Genomic DNA, 25,734 nt, shown 5'->3' on the forward strand with positions numbered 1-25,734 from the left:
GTGCACTGGCGTGCTCTGGCGTGCACTGGCGTGCTCTGGAGTGCACTGGCGTGCATTGGCGTTCTCTGGCGTGCATTGGCGTTCACTGGCGTGCTCTGGCGTGCTCTGGCGTGCACTGGCGTGCTCTGGCGTGCACTGGCGTGCTCTGGCGTGCACTGGCGTGCTCTGGCGTGCACTGGCGTGCTCTGGCGTGCACTGGCGTGCTCTGGCGTGCACTGGCGTGCATTGGCATGCTCTGGCGTTCATTGGCGTGCACTGGCGTGCTCTGGAGTGCACTGTCGTGCATTGGCGTGCTCTGGCGTGCATTGGCGGGCACTAGCGTGCTCTGGCGTGCACTGGCGTGCTCTGGCGTGCATTGGCGTGCACTAGCGTGCTCTGGCGTGCACTGGCGTGCTCTAGCGTGCTCTGGTTTGCTCTAGCGTGATCTGTCGTGCACTGGCGTGCTTTGGCGTGCTCTTACATGCACTGGAGTGCTCTGGCGTGCTCTGGCGTGCTCTGACGTGCACTGGCGTGCTCTGGCGTGCTCTGGCGTGCATTGGCGTGCACTGGCGTGCACTGGCGTGCTCTGGCGTGCACTGGCGTGCATTGGCGTTCTCTGGCGTGCATTGGCGTTCACTGGCGTGCTCTGGCGTGCTCTGGCGTGCACTGGCGTGCTCTGGCGTGCACTGGCGTGCTCTGGCGTGCACTGGCGTGCTCTGGCGTGCACTGGCGTGCTCTGGCGTGCACTGGCGTGCTCTGGCGTGCACTGGCGTGCTCTGGCGTGCACTGGCGTGCTCTGGCGTGCACTGGCGTGCATTGGCATGCTCTGGCGTTCATTGGCGTGTACTGGCGTGCTCTGGAGTGCACTGTCGTGCATTGGCGTGCTCTGGCGTGCATTGGCGGGCACTAGCGTGCTCTGGCGTGCACTGGCGTGCTCTGGCGTGCATTGGCGTGCACTAGCGTGCTCTGGCGTGCACTGGCGTGCTCTAGCGTGCTCTGGTTTGCTCTAGCGTGATCTGTCGTGCACTGGCGTGCTTTGGCGTGCTCTTACATGCACTGGAGTGCTCTGGCGTGCTCTGGCGTGCTCTGACGTGCACTGGCGTGCTCTGGCGTGCTCTGGCGTGCATTGGCGTGCACTGGCGGGCTCTGGCGTGCTCTGGCGCGTTCTGGCGTGCACTGTCTTGCACTGTCGTGCACTGGCGTGCATTGGCGTGCTCTGGCGTGCATTGACGTGCACTGGCGTGCTCTGTCGTGCACTGGCGTGCTCTGGCGTTCATTGGCGTGCATTGGCGTGCTCTGGCGTGCATTGGCGTGCATTGGCGTGCACTGGCGTGCACTGGCGTGCTCTGGCGTGCACTGGCGTGCTCTGGCGTGCATTGGCGTGCATTGCCGTGCTGTGGCGTGCACTGGCATGCACTGGGGTGCATTGGCGTGCACTGGCGTGCATTGGCGTGCTCTGGCGTGCTCTGGCGTGCTCTGGCGTGCTCTGGAATAATCTGGCGTGCTCTCGCGTGGTCTGGCGTGCATTGGCGTGCATTGGCGTGCTCTGGCGTGCATTGACGTGCACTGGCGTGCACTGGGGTGCATTGGCGTGCACTGGGGTGCATTGGCGTGCTCTGGCGTGCATTGGCGTGCATTGGCGTGCACTAGCGTGCTCTGGCGTGCACTGGCGTGCATTGGCGTGCTCTGGCGTGCATTGGCGTGCACTGGCGTTCTCTGGCATGCATTGTCGTGCATTGGCATGCACTGGCCTGCACTGGCGTGCAGTGGCGTGCTCTAGCGTGCATTGGTGTGCACTGCCGTGCATTGGCGTGCTCTGGCGTGCATTGGCGTGCTCTGGCGTGCATTGGCGTGCACTGGCGTGCTCTGGCGTGCACTGTCGTTCACTGGCGTGCACTGTCTTGCACTGTCGTGCACTGGCGTGCATTGGCGTGCTCTGGCGTGCATTGACGTGCACTGGCATGCTCTGGCGTGCATTGGCGTGCTCTGGCGTGCATTGGCGTGCATTGGCGTGCATTGGCGTGCTCTGGCATGCTCTGGCGTGCACCGACGTGCACTGGGGTGCTCTGGCGTGCATTGGCGTGCTCTGGCGTGCATTGGCATGCTCTGGCGTTCATTGGCGTGCTCTGGCGTGCTCTGGTGTGCTCTGGCGTGCACTGGCGTGCACTGGCGTGCATTGGCGTGCATTGGCGTGCACTGGCGTGCACTGGCGTGCATTGGCGTGCTCTGGCGTGCTCTAGCGTGCTCTGGTTTGCTCTAGCGTGATCTGTCGTGCACTGGCGTGCTTTGGCGTGCTCTTACGTGCACTGGAGTGCTCTGGCGTGCTCTGGCGTGCTCTGACGTGCACTGGCGTGCTCTGGCGTGCTCTGGCGTGCATTGGCGTGCACTGGCGGGCTCTGGCGTGCATTGGCGTGCACTGGCGTGCATTGACGTGCACTGGCATGCTCTGGCGTGCATTGGCGTGCTCTGGCGTGCATTGGCGTGCACTGGCGTGCTCTGGCGTGCATTGGCGTGCACTGGCTTGCATTGGCGTGCACTGGCGTGCTCTGGCGTGCAATGGCGTGCATTGGCGTGCACTGGCATGCTCTGGCGTGCATTGGCGTGCTCTGGCGTGCATTGGCGTGCACTGGCTTGCATTGGCGTGCACTGGCGTGCTCTGGCGTGCAATGGCGTGCTCTGGCGTGCTCTGGCGTGCATTGGCGTGCACTGGCGGGCTCTGGCGTGCTCTGGCGCGTTCTGGCGTGCACTGTCTTGCACTGTCGTGCACTGGCGTGCATTGGCGTGCTCTGGCGTGCATTGACGTGCACTGGCATGCTCTGGCGTGCATTGGCGTGCTCTGGCGTGCATTGGCGTGCACTGGCTTGCATTGGCGTAGTCTTGCGTGCATTGGCGTGCTCTGGCGTGCACTGGCGTGCACTGTCGTGCATTGGCGTGCACTGGCGTGCATTGGCGTGCACTGGCGTGCATTGGCGTGCTCTGGCGTGCATTGACGTGCACTGGCGTTCTCTGGCGTGCACTGGCGTGCACTGGCGTGCAGTAGCGTGCTCTGGCGTGCATAGGCGTGCACTGGCGTGCTCTGGCGTGCACTGGCGTGCTCTGGCGTGCACTGGCGTGCATTGTCTTGCTCTGGCTTGCATTGGCGTGCACTGGCGTGCTCTGGAGTGCACTGGCGTGCATTGGCGTGCTCTGGCGTGCATTGGCGTGCACTGGCGTACTATGGCGTGCACTGGCGTGCTCTGGCGTGCACTGGCGTGCATTAGCATGCTCTGGCGTGCATTGGCGTGCACTGGCGTGCTCTGGAGTGCACTGGCGTGCATTGGCGTGCTCTGGCGTGCATTGGCGGGCACTAGCGTGCTCTGGCGTGCACTGGCGTGCTCTGGCGTGCATTGGCGTGCACTAGCGTACTCTGGCGTGCACTGGCGTGCTCTAGCGTGCTCTGGTTTGCTCTAGCGTGATCTGTCGTGCACTGGCGTGCTTTGGCGTGCTCTTACGTGCACTGGAGTGCTCTGGTGTGCTCTGACGTGCTCTGACGTGCACTGGCGTGCTCTGGCGTGCTCTGGCGTGCATTGGCGTGCACTGGCGGGCTCTGGCGTGCTCTTGCGCGTTCTGGCGTGCACTGTCTTGCACTGTCGTGCACTGGCGTGCATTGGCATGCTCTGGCGTGCATTGACGTGCACTGGCATGCTCTGGCGTGCATTGGCGTGCTCTGGCGTGCATTGGCGTGCATTGGCGTGAACTAGCGTGCTCTGGCGTGCTCTGGCGTGCTTTGGTGTGCTGTGGCGTGCTGTGCCAGAGCACGCCAGAGCACGCCAATGCACGCCAGAACACGCCAGTGCACGTCAGTGCACGCCAGAGAACGCCAGAGCACACCAGAGCACGCTAGAGCACGCCAGAGCACGCCAGAGCACGCCAGAGCACGCCAGTGCACGCCAGTGCACGCCAATGCACGCCAATGCACGCCAGAGCACGACAGAGCACGACAGAGCACGACAGAGGCACGACAGAGCACGCCAGAGCACGCCAGAGCACGCCAGTGCACGCCAGTTCATGCCAGTGCACGCCAGAGCACGCCAGAGCACGCCACAGCACGCCAAAGCACGCCAGAGCTCGCCAGTGAACGCCAGAGCACGCCAGTGCACGCCAGAGCAAGCTAGTGCACGCCAATGCACGCCAAAGCACGCCAATGCACGCCAGAGCACGCCAGAGCACAGCAGTGCACGCTAGAGCACGCTAGAGCACGCCAGTGCACACCAGTGCACGCCAGAGCACGCCAGAGCACGCCAAGGAACGCCAGAGCACGCCAATGCACGCCAGTGCACGCAAGTGGACGCCAGAGCACGCCAGTGCACGCCAATGCACGCCAGAGCACGCCAATGCACGCCAGACCACGCCAGTGCACGCCAATGCACGCCAGAGCACGCCAGTGCACGCCAATGCACGCCAGAGCACTCCAATGCACGCCAGTGCACGCCAATCCACGCCAGTGCACTCCAGAGCACGCCAGTGCACGCCAGAGCACGGTAGAGCACAGCAGAGAACAGCTCAGCCCTTGAAGTTGCTATTATATTTATTTCTCTTGTTAAAACTATTTTTTAATTACAGGATGTGTAAATCAATGTCCAATACACCATTTCAAGTCTATTGAATCAATAAATTTATAGAGCAATTCATGAACAAAAAGTTTTAGAAAAACGCACATCACAGCACTGGAATTTTTAAAATTTTTCAAGTTATTTGAGTTCTTTTGTCGGGAAGTGGAGTTCTATTGTCAAGCACTTGAGTTCGGCATAGCAGAGCACGCCAGAGCACGCCAGCGCACGCCACAGCACGCCACAGCACGCCACAGCACACCAAAGCACGCCAGAGCACGCAAGTGCACGCCAGAGCACGCCAGAGCACGCCAGTGCACTCCAGTGCACTCCAGACCACGCCAGTGCACGCCAATGCACGCCAGAGTATGCCAATGCACGCAAGTGCACGCCAGAGCACGCCAGTGAACGCCAGAGCACGCCAGTGCACGCCTATGCACGCCAGAGCACGCTAATGCACGGCAGTGCACGCAAATGCACGCCAGAGCACGCCAATGCACGCCAATGCACGCAAGATTACGCCAATGCACGCCAGTGCACAACAGAGCATGCCAGTGCACGCCAATGCACGCCAGAGCACGCCAATGCACGCCAGAGAACGCCAGTGCACGTCAATGCACGCCAGAGCACGCCAATGCACGCCAGTGCACGCTAGTGCACGCCAGAGCACGCCAGAGCACGCCAGTGCACGCCAATGCACGCCAGAGCACGCCAGTGCACGCCAATGCACACCAGAGCACGCCAATGCACGCCAGTGCACGCCAATGCACGCCACTGCACGCCAGTGCACGCAAATGCACGCCGGAACACACCAGTGCACGCCAATGCACGCCAGTGCACGCCAGAGCACGCCAGTGCACGCCAATGCACGCCAATGCACGCCAGAGCACGCCAGTGCACGTCAGTGCACGCCAGAGCATTCCAGAGCACGCCAGAGCACGCCAGAGCACGCCAATGCACGCCAGTTCACGCCAGAGCACGCCAGAGCACGCCAGTGCACGTCAGTGCACGCCAGAGCACGCCAATGCACGCCAGAGCACGCCAATGCACGTCAGTGCACGCCAGAGCACGCCAGAGCACGCCAGAGAACGCCAGAGCACGCCTAAGCACGCCCGTGCACGCTTGGGCACGCCAGAGCACGCCAATGCACGCCAGTGCACGCAAGTGGACGCCAGAGCACGCCAGTGCACGCCAGCGCACACCTGAGCACGCCACAGCACGCCAAAGCACGCCAGAGCACGCCAGAGCACGCCAGTGAACGCCAGAGCACGCCAGAGCACGCCAGAGCACAGCAGTGCACGCTAGAGCACGTTAGAGCACGCCAGTGCACACCAGTGCACGCCAGAGCACGCCAGAGCACGCCAAGGAACTCCAGAGCACGCCAATGCACGCCAGTGCACGCAAGTGGACGCCAGAGCACGCCACTGCACGCCAATGCACGCCAGAGCACGGCAATGCACGCCAGAACACGCCAGTGCACGCCAATGCACGCCAGAGCACGCCAGTGCACGCCAATGCACGCCAGAGCACTTCAATGCACGCCAGTGCACGCCAATGCACGCCAGTGCACTCCAGAGCACGCCAGTGCACGCCAGAGCACGGTAGAGTACAGCAGAGAACGCCAGAGCACGCCAGTGCACGCCTATGCACGCCAGAGCACGCTAATGCACGGCAGTGCACGCCAATGCACGCCAGAGCACGCCAATGCATGCCAATGCACGCCAGAGCACGCCAGTGCATGCCAATGCACGCAAGATTACGCCAATGCACGCCAGTGCACAACAGAGCATGCCAGTGCACGCCAATGCACGCCAGAGCACGCCAATGCACGCCAGAGCACGCCAGTGCACGTCAATGCACGCCAGATCACGCCAATGCACGCCAGTGCACGCCAGTGCACGCCAGAGCACGCCAGAGCACGCCAGTGCACGCCAATGCACGCCAGAGCACGCCAGTGCACGCCAATGCACACCAGAGCACGCCAATGCACGCCAGTGCACGCCAATGCACGCCAGAGCACGCCACTGCACGCCAGAGCACGGCAATGCACGCCAGAACACGCCAGTGCACGCCAGAGCACGCCAGTGCACGCCAATGCACGCCAGAGCACGCCAGTGCACGCCAATGCACGCCAGTGCACGCCAGAGCATGCCAGAGCACGCCAATGCACGCCAATGCACGCCAGAGCACGCCAGTGCACGTCAGTGCACGCCAGAGCATTCCAGAGCACGCCAGAGCACGCCAGAGCACGCCAATGCACGCCAGTTCACGCAAGAGCACGCCAGAGCACGCCAGTAAACGTCAGTGCACGCCAGAGCACGCCAATGCACGCCAGAGCACGCCAATGCACGTCAGTGCACGCCAGAGCACGCCAGAGCACGCCAGTTCACGCCAGAGCACGCCTAAGCACGCCCGTGCACGCTTGGGCACGCCAGAGCACGCCAATGCACGCCAGTGCACGCAAGTGGACGCCAGAGCACGCCAGTGCACGCCAGCGCACACCTGAGCACGCCACAGCACGCCAAAGCACGCCAGAGCACGCCAGTGAACGCCAGAGCACGCCAGAGCACGCCAGAGCACAGCAGTGCACGCTAGAGCACGTTAGAGCACGCCAGTGCACACCAGTGCACGCCAGAGCACGCCAGAGCACGCCAAGGAACTCCAGAGCACGCCAATGCACGCCAGTGCACGCAAGTGGACGCCAGAGCACGCCACTGTACGCCAATGCACGCCAGAGCACGGCAATGCACGCCAGTGCACGCCAATGCACGCCAGTGCACTCCAGAGCACGCCAGTGCACGCCAGAGCACGGTAGAGCACAGCAGAGAACAGCTCAGCACTTGAAGTTGCTATAATATTTATTTCTCTTGTTAAAACCATTTTTTAATTACAGGATGAGTAAATCAATGTCCAATACACCATTTCAAGTATATTGAATCAATAAATTTATAGAGCAATTCATGAACAAAAAGTTTTAGAAAAACGCATATCACAGCACTGGAATTTTTTTAAATTTTTCAAGTTATTTGAGTTCTTTTGTCGGGTAGTGGAGTTCTATTGTCAAGCACTTGAGTTCTGCATAGCAGAGCACGCCACAGCACGCAAGCGAACGCCACAGCACACCACAGCACACCAAAGCACGCCAGAGCACGCCAGTGCTTGCCAGAGCACGCCAGTGCACGCCAGAGCACGCCAGTGCACGCCAGTGCACGCCAGAGCACGCTAGTGCACGCCAATGCACGCCAGAGCACGCCAATGCACGCCAGTGCATTCCAGAGCACGCAAATGCTCGCCAATGCACACCAGAGCATGCCAATGCTTGCCAGTGCACGCCTATGAACGCCAGAGCACGCTAATGCACGCCAATGCACGCCAAAGCACGCCAATGCACGCCAATGCAGGCCAGAGCCCGCCAGTGCACGCCAGTGCACGCCAATGCACGCCAGAGCACGCCAGTGCACGCCTATGCAGGCCAGAGCACGCTAATGCGCAGCTTGAAATTTTCTCGCTACCATACCAATTGATGAAAAGAGAATTTTGCGCGCATTCCCATTGTTAACAGGGTCACCCATCCATTTACTACCGTAGATTACTTTGCTGCATTATTTTACCTATTGTCACTGGAAATCCTGGTCTGGCATCTGTTGATATATTTATACAATAAAATTATTTGATTGTACTTGTTTGTGTCTATAATTCTTCACATAGACTTCTAATTAAAAAACTAATGAGAAGCTTGTATAAAGATAAACCATTTTTAATGTAAACAAATATTTTCAAAATTTCAGCTATTGCCCATACACATATAGAATTATGCTATGCTTTTTTTTAGGTTATACATAAAAAAAATCTGTATGCATATATTTTGTGTCTAGGACCACCCCACATGTCGCTTTTTTAACCTATTATTTTTTTAATCACGATTTATTCCGATCACATTAAGCTAAATAACCCTACATTAAAAATTCAATACTAGAATTAGCTGAAAAAGTTAGGAAATATATTAGGGGGGAAATTTCTAGCTGATTTTAAGGTTAATTATTTCAAGCAAGATCAGGAAACGCCCTAGCTTGGAAAATAAAAGCTGAAATCTGCTAAAAAAAAGTGGAGTGAAACCCTAGATTAAAATTTCCATACTGGAATTAGCTTACAGTTAGGTAAAATATTTAGGGGGGAAAATTCTAGCTGGTTTTAAGGTTTATTTTTTCAAGCAAGATAAGAAAACGACCTAGCTTGGAAAATAAAAGCTGATATCTGCTAAAAAAAGGGGAATTATTTTGAGATGACAAATTTCGAGGTATTTGCAGCATGATAAAAGGTTTGATTTTTTAGCCTAGCACCGCGTGAGCTGTTATTAGCGGTTATTAGCTAACAGTAAAATTTTAAGCTAAAAGTTTCGTACGGGCAGTGCTGTGATGTGCGTTTTTCGAAAACTTTTTGTTCATGAATTTCTCTATAAATTTATTGATTCAATAGACTTGAAATGGTGTATTGGACATTGATTTACACATCCTGTAATTAAAAAATGGTTTTAACAAGAGAAATAAATATTATAGCAACTTCAAGTGCTGAGCTGTTCTCTGCTGTGCTCTACCGTGCTCTGGCGTGCACTGGCGTGCCCTGGCGTGCTCTGGCGTGCTCTGGCGTGCTCTGGCGAGCTCTGGCGTGCTCTGGCGTGCATTGGCGTGCACTGGCGTGCTCTGGCGTGCATTGGCGTGCAGTGGCGTGCTCTGGCGTGCATTGGCGTGCACTGGCGTGCTCTGGCGTGCACTTGCGTGCACTGGCGTGCCTTGGCGTGCTCTGGCGTGCTCTGGCGTGCACTGGTGTGAACTGGCGTGCTCTTGCGTGCTCTAGCGTGCACTGGCGTGCTCTGCCGTGCTCTGGCGTGCACTGGCGTGTATTGGCGTGCTCTGGCGTGCATTGGCGTGCACTAGCTTGCTCTGGCGTGCTCTGGCGTGCTCTGGCGTGCATTGGCGTGCATTGGCGTGCATTGGCGTGCACTGGCGTGCACTGGCGTGCATTGGCGTGCACTGGTGTGCTCTGGCGTGCTCTGCTATGCAGAACTCAAGTGCTTGACAATAGAACTCCACTACCCGACAAAAGAACTCAAATAACTTGAAAAATTTTAAAAAATTCGAGTTCTGTGATATGGTTTTTTCTAAAACTTATTGTTCATGAATTGCTCTATAAATTTATTGATTCAATAGACTTGAAATGGTGTATTGGACATTGATTTACACATCCTGTAATTAAAAAATGGTTTTAACAAGAGTAATAAATATTATAGCAACTTCAAGTGCTGAGCTGTTCTCTGCTGTGCTCTACCGTGCTCTGGCGTGCACTGGCGTGCCCTGGCGTGCCCTGGCGTGCTCTGGCGTGCTCTGGCGTGCACTGGCGTGCTCTGGCGTGCTCTGGCGTGCTCTGGCGTGCTCTGGCGTGCATTGGCGTGCATTGGCGTGCTCTGGCGTGCATTGGCGTGCATTGGCGTGCACTGGCGTGCTCTGGCGTGCACTGGCGTGCATTGGCGTGCTATGGCGTGCACTTGCGTGCTCTGGCGTGCACTGGCGTGCATTGGCGTGCATTGGCGTGCATTGGCGTGCTCTGGCGTGTATTGGCGTGCACTGGCGTGCTCTGGCGTGCACTGGCGTGCATTGGCGTGCTCTGGCGTGCTCTGGCGTGCACCGACGTGCTATGGGGTGCTCTGGCGTGCTCTGGCGTGCACTGGCGTACATTGGCGTGCATTGGCGTGCATTGGCGTAATCTGGCGTGCTCTGGCGTACTCTGGCGTGCTCTGGAATAATCTGGCGTGCTCTGGCGTGCTCTTGCGTGCATTGGCGTGCTCTGGCGTGCATTGGCGTGCACTAGCGTGCTCTGGCGTGCTCTGGCGTGCAGTGGCATGTATTGGCGTGCTCTGGCGAACATTGGCGTGCATTGGCATAAACTGGCGTGCTCTGGCGTGCACTGGCGTGCATTGGCGTGCTCTGGCGTGCTCTCGCGTGCACCGACGTGCACTGGGGTGCTCTGGCGTGCTCTGGCGTGCACTGGCGTGCATTGGCGTGCATTGGCGTGCATTGGCGTGCATTGGCGTGCATTGGCGTGCTCTGGCGTGCTCTGCTATGCAGAACTCAAGTGCTTGACAATAGAACTCCACTACCAGACAAAAGAACTCAAATAACTTGAAAAATTTTAAAAATTCCAGTGCAGTGATGTGCGTTTTTCTAAAACTTTTTGTTCATGAATTGCTCTATAAATTTATTGATTCAATAGACTTGAAATGGTGTATTGGACATTGATTTACACATCCTGTAATTCAAAAATGGTTTTAACAAGAGAAATAAATATTATAGCAACTTCAAGGGCTGAGCTGTTCTCTGCTGTGCTCTACCGTGCTCTGGCGTGCACTGGCGTGCTCTGGAGTGCACTGGAGTGCATTGGCGTGCACTGGCGTGCATTGGAGTGCTCTGGCGTGCATTGGCGTGCACTGGCGTGCTCTGGCGTGCATTGGCGTGCACTGGCGTGCTCTGGCGTGCATTGGCGTGCACTGGCGTGCTCTGGCGTGCACTTGCGTGCACTTGCGTGCTTTGGCGTGCTCTGGCGTGCTCTGGCGTGCACTGGTGTGCACTGGCGTGCTCTTGCGTGCTCTAGCGTGCACTGGCGTGCTCTGCCGTGCTCTGGCGTGCACTGGCGTGCATTGGCATGCTCTGGCGTGCATTGGCGTGCAATAGCTTGCTCTGGCGTGCACTGGCGTTCTCTGGGGTTCACTGGCGTGCTCTGGCGTGCTTTGGCGTGCTGTGGCGTGCTCTGGCGTGCGCTGGCAAGCTCTGGCGTGCTCTGCTATGCAGAACTCAAGTGCTTGACAATAGAACTCCACTACCCGACAAAAGAACTCAAAAAACTTGAAAAATTTTAAAAAATTCGAGTGCTGTGATGTGCGTTTTTCTAAAACTTATTGTTCATGAATTGCTCTATAAATTTATTGATTCAATAGACTTGAAATGGTGTATTGGACATTGATTTACACATCCTGTAATTCAAAAATGGTTTTAACAAGAGAAATAAATATTATAGCAACTTCAAGTGCTGAGCTGTTCTCTGCTGTGCTCTACCGTGCTCTGGCGTGCACTAGCGTGCCCTGGCGTGCTCTAGCGTGCTCTGGCGTGCACTGGCGTACTCTGGCGTGCTCTGGCGTACTCTGGCGTGCTCTACCGTGCTCTGGCGTGCACTGGCGTGCATTGGTCTGCTCTGGCGTGCATTGGCGTGCATTGGCGTGCACTGGCGTGCTCTGGCGTGCACTGGCGTGCATTGGCGTGCTCTACCGTGCTCTGGCGTGCTCTAGCGTGCTCTGGCGTGCTCTGGCGTGCTCTGGCGTGCACTGGCGTGCACTGGCGTGCACTGGCGTGCACTGGCGTGCACTGGCGTGCACTGGCGTGCACTGGCGTGCTCTGGCGTGCACTGGCGTGCACTGGCGTGCACTGGCGTGCATTGGCGTGCACTGGCGTGCATTGGCGTGCTCTGGCGTGCATTGGCGTGCTCTGGCGTGCATGGGCGTGCTCTGGCGTGCTCTGGCGTGCACTGACGTGCACTGGCGTGCTCTGGCGTGCTCTGGCGTGCGCTGGCGTGCTCTGGCGTGCTCTGCTATGCAGAACTCAAGTGCTTGACAATAGAACTCCACTAACCGACAAAAGAACTCAAATAACTTGAAAAATTTTAAAAAATTCGAGTGCTGTGATGTGCGTTTTTCTAAAACTTATTGTTCATGAATTGCTCTATAAATTTATTGATTCAATAGACTTGAAATGGTGTATTGGACATTGATTTACACATCCTGTAATTCAAAAATTGTTTTAACAAGAGAAATAAATATTATAGCAACTTCAAGTGCTGAGCTGTTCTCTGCTGTGCTCTACCGTGCTCTGGGGTACTCTGGCGTGCTCTGGCGTGCTCTGGCGTGCTCCGGCGTGCTCTAGCGTGCACTGGCGTGCACTGGCGTGCACTGGCGTGCTCTGGCGTGCATTGGCGTGCATTGGCGTGCTCTGGCGTGCATTGGCGTGCATTGGCGTGCACTGGCGTGCACTGGCGTGCTCTGGCGTGCATTGGCGTGCACTGCCGTGCTCTGGCGTGCATTGGCGTGCTCTGGCGTGCATTGACGTGCACTTGCGTGCTCTGGCGTGCATTGGCGTGCTCTGGCGTGCATTGGCGTGCACTGGCGTGAATTGGCGTAATCTTGTGTGCATTGGCATTCTCTGGCGTGCACTGGCGTGCATTGGCATGCTCTGGCGTGCATTGGCGTGCACTGGCGTGCTCTGGAGTGCACTTGCGTGCATTGGCGTGCTCTGGCGTGCATTGGCGTGCACTAGCGTACTCTGGCGTGCACTGGCGTGCTCTTGCGTGCTTTGGTGTGCTGTGGCGTGCGCTGGCGTGCTCTGGCGTGCTCTGGCGTGCTTTGGTGTGCTGTGGCGTGCTGTGGCGTGCGCTGGCGTGCTCTGGTGGGCTCTGCTATGCAGAACTCAAGTGCTTGACAATAGAACTCCACTACCCGACAAAAGAACTCAAATAACTTAAAAAATTTTAAAAAATTCCAGTGTTGTGATGTGCGTTTTTCTAAAACTTTTTGTTCATGAATTGCTCTATAAATTTATTGATTCAATAGACTTTAAATGGTGTATTGGACATTGATTTACACATCCTGTAATTAAAAAACGGTTTTAACAAGAGAAATAAATATTATAGCAACTTCAAGTGCTGAGCTGTTCTCTGCTGTGCTCTACCGTGCTCTGGGGTGCTCTGGCGTGCTCTGGCGTGCTCTGGCGTGCTCCGACGTGCTCTAGCGTGCACTGGCGTGCACTGGCGTGCTCTGGCGTGCACTGGCGTGCTCTGGCGTGCATTGGCGTGCATTGCCGTGCTGTGGCGTGCATTGGCATGCTCTGGCGTGCATTGGCGTGCACTGGCGTGCTCTGGAGTGCACTGGCGTGCATTGGCGTGCTCTGGCGTGCATTGGCGTGCACTGGCGTGCTCTGGCGTGCTTTGGTGTGCTGTGGCGTGCGCTGGCGTGCTCTGGCGTGCTCTGCTATGCAGAACTCAAGTGCTTGACAATAGAACTCCACTACCCGACAAAAGAACTCAAATAACTTGAAAAATTTTAAAAATTCCAGTGCTGTGATGTGTGTTTTTCTAAAACTTTTTGTTCATGAATTGCTCTCTAAATTTATTGATTCAATATACTTAAAATGGTGTATTGGACATTGATTTACTCATCCTGTAATTAAAAAATGGTTTTAACAAGAGAAATAAATATTATAGCAACTTCAAGTGCTGAGCTGTTCTCTGCTGTGCTCTACCGTGCTCTGGCTTGCTCTGGTGTGCTCTGGCGTGCTCTGGCGTGCTCTGGCGTGCTCTGGCGTGCTCTGGCGTGCTCTGGCGTAAACTTGCGTGCATTGGCGTGCTCTGGCGTGCATTGGCGTGCACTGGCGTGCTCAGGCGTGCACTGGCGTGCATTGGCGTGCTCTGGCGTGTATTGGCATGCACTGGCGTGCTCTGGCGTGCATAAGCGTGCACTGGCGTGCTCTGGCGTACACTTGCGTGCATTGGCGTGCTCTGGCTTGCTCTGGCGTGCATTGGGTTGCACTGGCGTGCTCTGGCGTGCATTAGCGTGCTCTGGTGTGCACTGGCGTGCATTCGCTTGCTCTGGCGTGCATTGGTGTGCACTGGCGTGCACTGGCGTGCATTGGCGTGCTCTGGCGTGCACTGGCGTGCTCTGGCGTGCACTGGCGTGCTCTGGCGTGCATTGGCGTGCATTGCCGTGCTGTGGCGTGCATTGGCGTGCTCTGGCGTGCATTGACGTGCACTTGCGTGCTCTGGCGTGCATTGGCGTGCTCTGGCGTGCATTGGCGTGCACTGGCGTGAATTGGCGTAATCTTGTGTGCATTGGCGTAATCTGGCGTGCACTGGCGTGCATTGGCATGCTCTGGCGTGCATTGGCGTGCACTGGCGTGCTCTGGAGTGCACTGGCGTGCATTGGCGTGCTCTGGCGTGCATTGGCGTGCACTGGCGTGCTCTGGCGTGCTTTGGTGTGCTGTGGCGTGCGCTAGCGTGCTCTGGCGTGCTCTGCTATGCAGAACTCAAGTGCTTGACAATAGAACTCCACTACCTGACAAAAAAACTCAAATAACTTGAAAAATTTTAAAAATTCCAGTGCTGTGATGTGTGTTTTTCTAAAACTTTTTGTTCATGAATTGCTCTCTAAATTTATTGATTCAATATACTTAAAATGGTGTATTGGACATTGATTTACTCATCCTGTAATTAAAAAATGGTTTTAACAAGAGAAATAAATATTATAGCAACTTCAAGTGCTGAGCTGTTCTCTGCTGTGCTCTACCGTGCTCTGGCTTGCTCTGGTGTGCTCTGGCGTGCTCTGGCGTGCTCTGGCGTGCTCTGGCGTGCTCAGGCGTGCACTGGCGTGCATTGGCGTGCTCTGGCGTGTATTGGCATGCACTGGCGTGCTCTGGCGTGCATAAGCGTGCACTGGCGTGCTCTGGCGTACACTTGCGTGCATTGGCGTGCTCTGGCTTGCTCTGGCGTGCATTGGGTTGCACTGGCGTGCTCTGGCGTGCATTGGCGTGCTCTGGTGTGCACTGGCGTGCATTCGCTTGCTCTGGCGTGCATTGGTGTGCACTGGCGTGCACTGGCGTGCATTGGCGTGCTCTGGCGTGCACTGGCGTGCTCTGGCGTGCACTTGCGTGCTCTGGCGTGCATTGGCGTGCATTGCCGTGCTTTGGCGTGCATTGGCGTGCTCTGGCGTGCATTGACGTGCACTTGCGTGCTCTGGCGTGCATTGGCGTGCTCTGGCGTGCATTGGCGTGCACTGGCGTGAATTGGCGTAATCTTGTGTGCATTGGCGTGCTCTGGCGTGCACTGGCGTGCATTGGCATGCTCTGGCGTGCATTGGCGTGCACTGGCGTGCTCTGGAGTGCACTGGCGTGCATTGGCGTGCTCTGGCGTGCATTGGCGTGCACTGGCGTGCTCTGGCGTGCTTTGGTGTGCTGTGGCGTGCGCTAGCGTGCTCTGGCGTGCTCTGCTATGCAGAACTCAAGTGCTTGACAATAGAACTCCACTACCCGACAAAAGAACTCAAATAACTTGAAAAATTTTAAAAATTCCAGTGCTGTGATGTGTGTTTTTCTAAAACTTTTTGTTCATGAATTGCTCTCTAAATTTATTGATTCAATATACTTAAAATGGTGTATTGGACATTGATTTACTCATCCTGTAATTAAAAAATGGTTTTAACAAGAGAAATAAATATTATAGCAACTTCAAGTGCTGAGCTGTTCTCTGCTGTGCTCTACCGTGCTCTGGCGTAAACTTGCGTGCATTGGCGTGCTCTGGCGTGTATTGGCATGCACTGGCGTGCTCTGGCGTGCATAAGCGTGCACTGGCGTGCTCTGGCGTACACTTGCGTGCATTGGCGTGCTCTGGCTTGCTCTGGCGTGCATTGGCGTGCACTGGCGTGCTCTGGCGTGCATTGGCGTGCTCTGGTGTGCACTGGCGTGCATTCACTTGCTCTGGCGTGCATTGGTGTGCACTGGCGTGCACTGGCGTGCATTGGCGTGCTCTGGCGTGCACTGGCGTGCTCTAGCGTACTCTGGCGTGAACTGGCGTGCTCTAGCGTGCTCTGGCATGCATTGGCGTGCTCTGGCGTGCTCTAGCGTGCTCTGGCGTGCTCTTGCGTGCACTGGCGTGCATAGGCGTGCTCTGGCGTGCTCTGGCGTGCACTGGCGTGCATTGGCGTGCTCTGGCGTGCATTGGCATGCTTTGGCGTGCTCTGGCGTGCTGTGGCGTGCACTGGCGTGCTCTGGCGTGCATTGGCGTGCTCTGGCGTCCTTTGGCGTGCACTGGCGTGCTCTGGCGTACATTGGAATGCATTGGCGTGCTTTGGCGTGCACTGGCGTGCATTGGCGTGCACTGGCGTGCATTGGCGTCCACTGGCGTGCTCAGGCGTGCACTGGCGTGCATTGGCGTGCACTGGCGTGCTCAGGCGTGCACTGGCGTGCATTGGCGTGCTCTGGTGTGTATTGGCATGCACTGGCGTGCTCTGGCGTGCATAAGCGTGCACTGGCGTGTTCTGGCGTACACTTGCGTGCATTGGCGTGCTCTGGCGAGCACTGGCGTGCTCTGGCGTGCTCTGGCGTGCTCTGGCGTGCACTGGCGTGCATTGGCGTGCATTGGCGTGCATTGGCGTGCTCTGGCGTGCACTCGCTTGCTCTGGCGTGCATTGGCGTGCACTGGCGTGCTCTGGCGTGCATTGGCGTGCTCTGGTGTGCACTGGCGTGCATTCGCTTGCTCTGGCGTGCATTGGTGTGCACTGGCGTGCACTGGCGTGCATTGGCGTGCTCTGGCGTGCACTGGCGTGCTCTAGCGTGCTCTGGCGTGAACTGGCGTGCTCTAGCGTGCTCTGGCGTGCTCTAGCGTGCTCTGGCGTGCTCTGGCGTGCACTGGCGTGCATTGGCGTGCTCTGGCGTGCTCTGGCGTGCACTGGCGTGCACTGGCGTGCATAGGCGTGCTCTGGCGTGCATTGGCGTGCACTGGCGTGCTCTGGCGTGCATTGGCGTGCATTGGCGTGCTCTGGCATGCATTGGCATGCACTGGCGTGCTCTGGCGTGCTGTGGCGTGCACTGGCGTGCTCTGGCGTGCATTGGCGTGCACTGGCGTGCTCAGGCATGCACTGGCGTGCATTGGCGTGCTCTGGCGTGTATTGGCATGCACTGGCGTGCTGTGGCGTGCATAAGCGTACACTGGCGTGCTCTGGCGTACACTTGCGTGCATTGGCGTGCTCTGGCGTGCACTGGCGTGCTCTGGCGTGCATTGGCGTGCTCTAAAGTGCATTGGCGTGCTCTTGCGTGCTCTGGCGTGCACTGGCGTTCTCTGGCGTGCTCTGGCGTGCACTGGCGTGCATTGGCGTACTCTGGCGTGCTCTGGCGTACTCTGGAATGCTCTGGCTTGCTCTGGCGTACACTGGCGTGCTTTGGCGTGCATTGGCGTGCATTGGCGTGCTCTGGCGTGCATTGGTGTGATTTTGCGTGCACTGGCGTGCATTGGCGTGCACTGGCGTGCATTGGCGTGCACTGGCGTGCATTGGCGTGCTCTTGCGTGCATTGGCGTGCACTGGCGGGCTCTGGCGTGCATTGGCGTGCATTGGCGTGCTCTGGCGTGCACTGGCGTGCATTTGCGTGCTCTGGCGTGCATTGGCGTGCACTGGCGTGCTCTGGCGTGCACTGGCACGCACTGGCGTTCTCTGGCGTGCACTGGCTTGCTCTGGCGTGCATTGGCGTGCACTGGCGTGCTCTGGCGTGCATTGGCGTGCTCTGGTGTGCACTGGCGTGCATTCGCTTGCTCTGGCGTGCATTGGTGTGCACTGGCGTGCACTGGCGTGCATTGGCGTGCTCTGGCGTGCACTGGCGTGCTCTAGCGTGCTCTGGCGTGAACTGGCGTGCTCTAGCGTGCTCTGGCATGCATTGGCGTGCTCTGGCGTGCTCTAGCGTGCTCTGGCGTGCTCTGGCGTGCACTGGCGTGCATTGGCGTGCTCTGGCGTGCTCTGGCGTGCATTGGCGTGCATTGGCGTGCTCTGGCATGCATTGGCATGCACTGGCGTGCTCTGGCGTGCTGTGGCGTGCACTGGCGTGCTCTGGCGTGCATTGGCGTGCACTGGCGTGCTCAGGCATGCACTGGCGTGCATTGGTGTGCTCTGGCGTGTATTGGCATGCACTGGCGTGCTGTGGCGTGCATAAGCGTGCACTGGCGTGCTCTGGCGTACACTTGCGTGCATTGGCGTGCACTGGCGTGCACTGGCGTGCTCTGGCGTGCTCTGGCGTGCTCTGGCGTGCTCTGGCGTGCACTGGCGTGCATTGGCGTGCTCTGGCGTGCTCTGGCGTGCTTTGTCGTGCTGTGGCGTGCTCTGACGTGCGCTGGCGTGCTCTGGCGTGCATTGGCGTGCATTGGCGTGCTCTGGCGTGCAATGGCGTGCATTGGCGTGCATTGGCGTGCACTGGCGGGCTCTGGCGTGCATTGGCGTGCATTGGCGTGCTGTGGCGTGCACTGGCGTGCACTGGCGCGCATTTGCGTGCTCTGGCGTGCATTGGCGTTTACTGGCGTGCTCTGGCGTGCACTGGCGCGCATTGGCGTTCTCTGGCGTGCACTGGCTTGCTCTGGCGTGCATTGGCGTGCACTGGCGTGCTCTGTCGTGCACTGGCGTGCACTGGCGTGCACTGGCGTGCATTGGCGTGCTCTGGCGTGCACTGACGTGCTCTAGCGTGCTCTGGCGTGAACTGGCGTGCTCTAGCGTGCTCTGGCATGCACTGGCGTGCTCTGGCGTGCTCTGGCGTGCTCTGGAGTGCTCTGGCGTGCACTGGCGTGCATTGGCGTGGTCTGGCGTGCATTGGCGTGCACCGGCGTTCACTGGAGTGCTCTGGCGTGCTTTGGCGTGCAGTGGCTTGCTCTGGCGTGCACTGGCGTGCATTGAAGTGCTTTGGCGTGCTGTGGCGTGCACTGGCGTGCACTGGCGTGCACTGGCGTGCTCTGGCGTGCATTGCCGTGCACCGGCGTTCACTGGAGTGCTCTGGCGTGCTTGGGCGTGCTGTGGCGTGCTCTGGCGTGCGCTGGCGTGCTCTGGCGTGCTCTGCTATGCAGAACTCAAGTGCTTGACAATAGAATTCCACTACCCGACAAAAGAACTCAAATAACTTGAATAATATTTAAAAATTCAAGTGCAGTGATGTGCGTTTTTCTAAAACTTTTTGTTCATGAATTGCTCTATAAATTTATTGATTCAATAGACTTGAAATGGTGTATTGGACATTGATTTACACATCCTGTAATTAAAAAATGGTTTTAACAAGAGAAATAAATATTATAGCAACTTCAAGTGCTGAGCTGTTCTCTGCTGTGCTCTACCATGCTCTGGCGTGCTCTGGCGTGCTCTGGCGTGCTAAGGCGTGCACTGGCGTGCTCTGGCGTGCATTGTCGTGCATTGGCGTGCACTGGCGTGCACTGGCGTGCACTGGCGTGCATTGGCGTGCACTGGCGTGCTCTGGCGTGCTCTGGCGTGCTCTGGCGTGCACTGGCGTGCTCTGGCGTGCACTGGCGTTCATTGGCGTGCTCTGGCGTGCACTGGCGTGCATTGTCGTGCTCTGGCGTGCTCTGGCGTTCACTGGCGTGCTCTGGCGTGCACTGGCGTGCTTTGGCGTTCTGTGGCGTGCTCTGGCGTGCTCTGCTATGCAGAACTCAAGTGCTTGACAATAGAACTCCACTACCCGACAAAAGAACTCAAATAACTTGAAAAATTTTAAAAATTCCATTGCTGTGATGTGCGTTTTTCTAAAACTTTTTGTTCATGAATTGCTCCATAAATTTATTGATTCAATAGACTTGAAATGGTGTATTGGACATTGATTTACACATCCTGTAATTAAAAAAGGGTTTTAACAAGAGAAATAAATATTATAGCAACTTCAAGGGCTGAGCTGTTCTCTGCTGTGCTCTACCGTGCTCTGGCGTGCACTGGCGTGCTCTGGAGTGCACTGGCGTGCATTGGCGTGCACTGGCGTGCATTGGAGTGCTCTGGCGTGCATTGGCGTGCACTGGCGTGCTCTGGCGTGCATTGGCGTGCACTTGCGTGCTCTGGCTTGCACTTGCGTGCACTGGCGAGCATTGGCGTGCTCTGGCGTGCCTTGGCGTGCTCTGGCATGATCTGGCGTGCACTGGTGTGCACTGGCGTGCACTGGTGTGCACTGGCGTGCTCTAGCGTGCTCTAGCGTGCACTGGCGTGCTCTGGCGTGCTCTGGCGTGCATTGTCGTGCTCTGGCGTGCTCTGGCGTGCACTGGCGTGCTCTGGCGTGCACTGGCGTTCTCTGGCGTGCACTGGCCTGCTCTGGCGTGCACTGGCGTGCATTGGCGTAATCTTGCGTGCATTGGCGTTCATTGGCGTGCATTGGCGTTTACTGGCGTGCATTAGCGTTTACTGGCGTGCATAGGCGTGCACTGGCGTGCTCTGGCGTTCACTGGAGTGCTCTGGCGTGCACTAGCGTGCATTGGCATGCAATGGGGTGCATTGGCGTGCACTGGCGTGCTCTGGAGTGCACTTAAGTGCATTGGCGTGCTGTGGCGTGCTGTGGCGTGCGCTGGCGTGCTCTGGCGCACTCTGCTATGCAGAACTCAAGTGCTTGACAATAGAACTCCACTACCCGACAAAAGAACTCAAATAACTTGAAAAATTTTAAAAATTCCAGTGCTGTGATGTGCGTTTTTCTAAAACTTTTTGTTCATGAATTGCTCTATAAATTTATTGATTCAATAGACTTGAAATGGTGTATTGGACATTGATTTACACATCCTGTAATTCAAAAATGGTTTTAACAAGAGAAATAAATATTATAGCAACTTCAAGGGCTGAGCTGTTCTCTGCTATGTTCTACCGTGCTCTGGCGTGCACTGGCGTGCTGTGGAGTGCACTGGCGTGCATTGGCGTGCACTGGCGTGCACTGGCGTGCATTGGAGTGCTCTGGCGTGCATTGGCGTGCACTGGCATGCTCTGGCGTGCATTGGCGTGCACTGGCGTGCTCTGGCGTGCATTGGCGTGCACTTGCGTGCTCTGTGACAGATCCAGCAGAGGCTTCCCTACACCCCGGCTTTGCCCTTACTCCCAAGTCGACTTTGTCCCTTATGTCACGACGAGCCCACTCTCTTGTAACTGTACGGGTACTGACATAGTCGTTAATACATCCAAGTAAAGAACCTAACAACTGGCGACGAGGATTTAAGATAAGAAACCACGTGTTGGTAGTGAAGGAGTGACTTTACGTAAGTGTTATAAGTTATCATTCTGGTTATTTATGTTGGTTATTTGCGGTTATGAACCGTGGTAAATCAAGAGGTAGAGGTAGACTGGTGGAATCCCAAATTGGACAAGAGCAAGATATAGAGAGTCAACAAGAAGAAGAGGGAAGTATCCCTTTTGTGACAGACAGCATTCAAGAGCAGACAGCAAGATCCACAGAAGAAGCAGTGGCCGATCCTGTAATTCCACCACCAATGGCGACTAACGTGATTGGAACATTGGAGCCGTTCAACACTGAGACGGGCAAGTGGCAGGTATACGAAAAAAGACTTCAACAGTTCTTTATTGTTAACAGTATTACCGAAGATGTCAAGAAGAAGGCTTATTTGTTGACTGTGCTGGGAGCCGAAATTTGTGATTTGATATGGGATTTATTTAGTCCCACAGACCCCACGGCGTCAACGGTAACACATGATATGATTTGTACAAAGTTAAGAGAGCATTTTGTTCCTATAAAGGTGGAGATTGCAGAGCGTTTTCGTTTTTTTCAACATAAGCAAAAACCAGAAGAAACCATAGCAAGTTTTATGGCATCGCTACGAAACCTCGCCAAGGATTGTTCTTTTGGAGACTTTCTTAATTCAGCCTTAAGAGATGCTTTCGTGATAGGCCTGCAAGATCAACGGATTCAAACGAAGCTGTTGGCCGAATCGGCCTTGACGTTGGACTCTGCATTCAAGATGGCTGTCAGCATGGAATCCGCAACCCAGCAAGCCAAACAACTTAGACAAGAAGAACCAATCAACGTTTTAAGAACTCGTACTACGGGATGCTGGAGGTATGGTGAACCTCATAATCCGGCAGGGTGTTATTTCAAAACGCAAGAGTGTTTCTACTGCAAGAAAGAAGGACACCGGGCAGCTTGCTGCCCAGAAAAGCAAAAGAAGAAAAGTCGAGAGTCAGAAAAGTCCAGAGAAGAAAAGGCAGCAATCCCCAAGAAGAAAGACAGCACAAAGAAAAATCGATTAAACTTTGCAGATAATACCGAAGACGCCGAGGGATTGGAAGATTTTGATCCTGACACAGATTTTAATTTTTCTATCTGCCAGATCCGAACAGGTCCACAAAACCGTTGGTGACAACTCTGGATATAGATGGAAGAAAGGTGACCATGGAGATAGACACGGGAGCCGGCTTCACCATATTTTCAGAAAAGGAATGGAGAAACCATGGTAGCCCGAAATTGGAAGACACGCAGGTGCGTTTACGGACATACACTGGCCAACCAGTGGACATAAAAGGAAAATTCGTGGCAGAAGTATCGGTACAGGAACAGAGTAAACAGCTACCAATTCTTGTCGCCGGAGGCAATGGGCCACCACTGTGTGGCAGAAACTGGCTTCGCGCGATGAGACTCGATTGGAACCAAATACTGCAGCTGACTAACCATCCTAGTACCATACCACGTTCTAATATGTTACCTGACTGTTTCCAAAAGAAATTTACAGATTTGTTTTCAACAAAGCTTGGAAAAATTCGAGGACCGCCAGTGCATCTAGATCTTAAGGCGGAAGCAGTGCCTAGATTTCATCGGGCTCGCCCCATTCCTTACGCCTTAAGAGCCAAAGTTAAGGCAGCACTGATCAAGCTGACTGAAGCAAAAGTATTGAAAAGAGTCCGCCATAGCAACTGGGGAGCTCCCATTGTAGTCGTGCCTAAAGCAAATGGTGACATAAGAGTGTGCGGAGACTACAACGTAACTGTAAACCCATTTTTAATCGTTGATCAGCATCCGTTGCCACTCCCAGAAGATATTTTTGCAACGCTGGAAGGTGGTGTATTATTCACGAAACTAGATTTGTCGCAGGCCTACAACCAGTTGGAGTTGGATGAATTTTCGCAAGAACTGTGTACAATCAACACACCTGAAGGCCTGTTCCAGTACACCCGAATGCCGTTTGGCATTGCTTCCGCACCAGGAAAATTTCAACGAGTGATGGACGATCTATTTCAAGACACGCCATGGGTAAAGTGCTATTTAGATGACATCCTAATTGCAGGCCGCACAGAAAAGGAACATTGGACGCGAGTGGAGATAGTATTGCAGAAACTACAAGAAGCAGGGGTTCGGCTTCAACTGGAAAAGTGCAGTTTTGGAGTGCCGGAGATACCCTATTTAGGATTCATTGTATCCAAAGAAGGACTTAAAACATCACCAGAAAAGATCAAAGCTGTGCAAGACTCCGAAAAGCCTCATAACCTTACTTCTCTGCGGGCATATTTAGGATTGGTCAACTATTATGGAAAGTTCATCCCGAAATTGGCTCATGTGTCAGCCCCGTTAAACGAGCTGTTAAAGAAGGAGAAGCCTTGGAGATGGGAGACGGAACAGCAAGACGCCTGGCTGGAAATCAAACAGCTGTTAAGCTCAGCAGAAGTATTATGCAACTACAACCCGAAATGGATTCTGAAACTAGCCTGCGATGCATCACCTTTTGGAGTCGCAGCGGTATTGTCTCACATCTTACCAGACGGATCCGAACGACCTATTTCGTACGCCTCCAAGAGCTTATCAGCATCTGAAAAAAATTATGCTCAGCTGGACAAAGAAGCGTTGTCTATTATCTTCGGTGTTAAAAGATTTCACTCGTATTTATATGGGCGCAAATTTACTTTAATTACTGACCACAAGCCTCTACTAGCCATTTTAGGTCCAAAGAAAGGAATTCAACCACTGGCTGCTGCTAGGATGCAACGTTGGGCGCTCATATTGGCCGCATACTCCTACGAATTGGAGTTTCGAAAAACCACCGAGCATGGAAACGCAGATGCAGATGATGCCGGCGTGCTCTAGCGTGCCCTGGCGTGCACTGGCGTGCACTGGCGTGCTCTGGCGTGCATTGGCGTGCACTGCCGTGCTCTGGCGTGCATTGGCGTGCTCTGGCGTGCATTGGCGTGCACTGGCGTGCTCTTGCGTTCACTGGCGTGCATTGGCGTGCACTGGCGTGCCCTGGCGTGCATTGGCGTGCTCTGGCGTGCATTGACGTGCACTGGCGTGCTCTGGCGTGCATTGGCGTAATCTGGCGTGCATTTGCGTGCACTGGCGTGCTCTGGCGTGCACTGGCGTGCATTGGCGTAATCTTGTGTGCATTGGCGTGCACTGGCGTGCTCTGGCGTGCACTGGCGTGCTCTGGCGTGCACTGGCGTGCATTGGCATGCTCTGGCGTGCATTGGCGTGCACTGGCGTACTCTGGAGTGCACTGGCGTGCATTGGCGTGCTCTGGCGTGCATTGGCGTGCACTAGCGTGCTCTGGCGTGCACTGGCGTGCATTGGCGTGCTCTGGCGTGCATTGGCGTGCACTGGCGTGCTCTGGCATGCACTGGCGTGCTCTGGCGTGCACCGACGTGCACTGGGGTGCTCTGGCGTGCTCTGGCGTGCACCGACGTGCACTGGGGTGCTCTGGCGTGCTTTGGCGTGCACTGGCGTGCTCTGGCGTGCACTGGCGTGCACTGGCGTGCTCTGGCGTGCATTGGCGTGCATTGGCGTGCACTGGCGTGCTCTGGCGTGCACTGGCGTGCATTGGCGTGCTCTGGCGTGCTCTGGCGTGCACCGACGTGCACTATGGTGCTCTGGCGTGCACTGGTGTGCATTGGCGTGCACTGGCGTGCATTGGCGTGCATTGGCGTGCATTGGCGTGCTCTGGCGTGATTTGGCGTTCTGGAATGCTCTAACGTGCTCTGGCGTGCATTTGCGTTGCATTGGCGTGCTCTGGCGTGCATTGGCGTGCACTGGCGTGCACTGGCGTGCTCTGGCGTGCTCTGGCGTGCACTGGCGTGCATTGGCGTGCTCTGGCGTGCACTGGCGTGCTCTGGCGTGCTCTGGCGTGCTCTGGCGTGCTCTGGCGTGCACTGGCGTGCTCTGGCGTGCACTGGCGTGCTCTGGCGTGCACTGGCGTGCTCTGGCGTGCACTGGCGTGCTCTGGCGTGCACTGGCGTGCATTGGCGTAATCTTGCGTGCATTGGCGTGCACTGGCGTGCTCTGGCGTGCATTGGCGTGCATTGGCGTTCATTGGCGTGCATTGGCGTTTACTGGCGTGCATTAGCGTGCTCTGGCGTGCTTAGGCGTGCACTGGCGTGCTCTGGCGTGCACTGGCGTGCTCTGGCTTGCACTGGCGTGCTCTGGCGTGCACTGGCGTGCTCTTGCGTGCACTGGCGTTCTCTGGCGTGCTTTGGCGTGCTGTGGCGTGCAGTGGCGTGCGCTGGCGTGCTCTGGCGTGCTTTGCTATGCAGAACTCAAGTGCTTGACAATAGAACTCCACTACCCGACAAAAGAAC

At 56.2% G+C, this 25,734-nt stretch overlaps 1 protein-coding gene across 1 annotated transcript in view; it reads left to right on the forward strand.

Moving 5' to 3' along the window:
- LOC124337812 overlaps nucleotides 1-22,538 on the forward strand; it is a 110,064-nt gene extending 87,526 nt beyond the window's left edge. Inside the window, exons 2-3 of the mRNA XM_046791829.1 lie at nucleotides 21,494-21,863; nucleotides 21,918-22,538. Of these exons, the coding sequence (XP_046647785.1) occupies nucleotides 21,494-21,863; nucleotides 21,918-22,538 (991 nt within the window). The remainder of the gene's footprint in view (nucleotides 1-21,493; nucleotides 21,864-21,917) is intronic.
- The last annotated feature ends 3,196 nt before the right edge of the window (nucleotides 22,539-25,734 follow it).

Source organism: Daphnia pulicaria, chromosome 4, assembly GCF_021234035.1.
Source record: "Daphnia pulicaria isolate SC F1-1A chromosome 4, SC_F0-13Bv2, whole genome shotgun sequence".
Taxonomy (NCBI): domain Eukaryota; kingdom Metazoa; phylum Arthropoda; class Branchiopoda; order Diplostraca; family Daphniidae; genus Daphnia; species Daphnia pulicaria.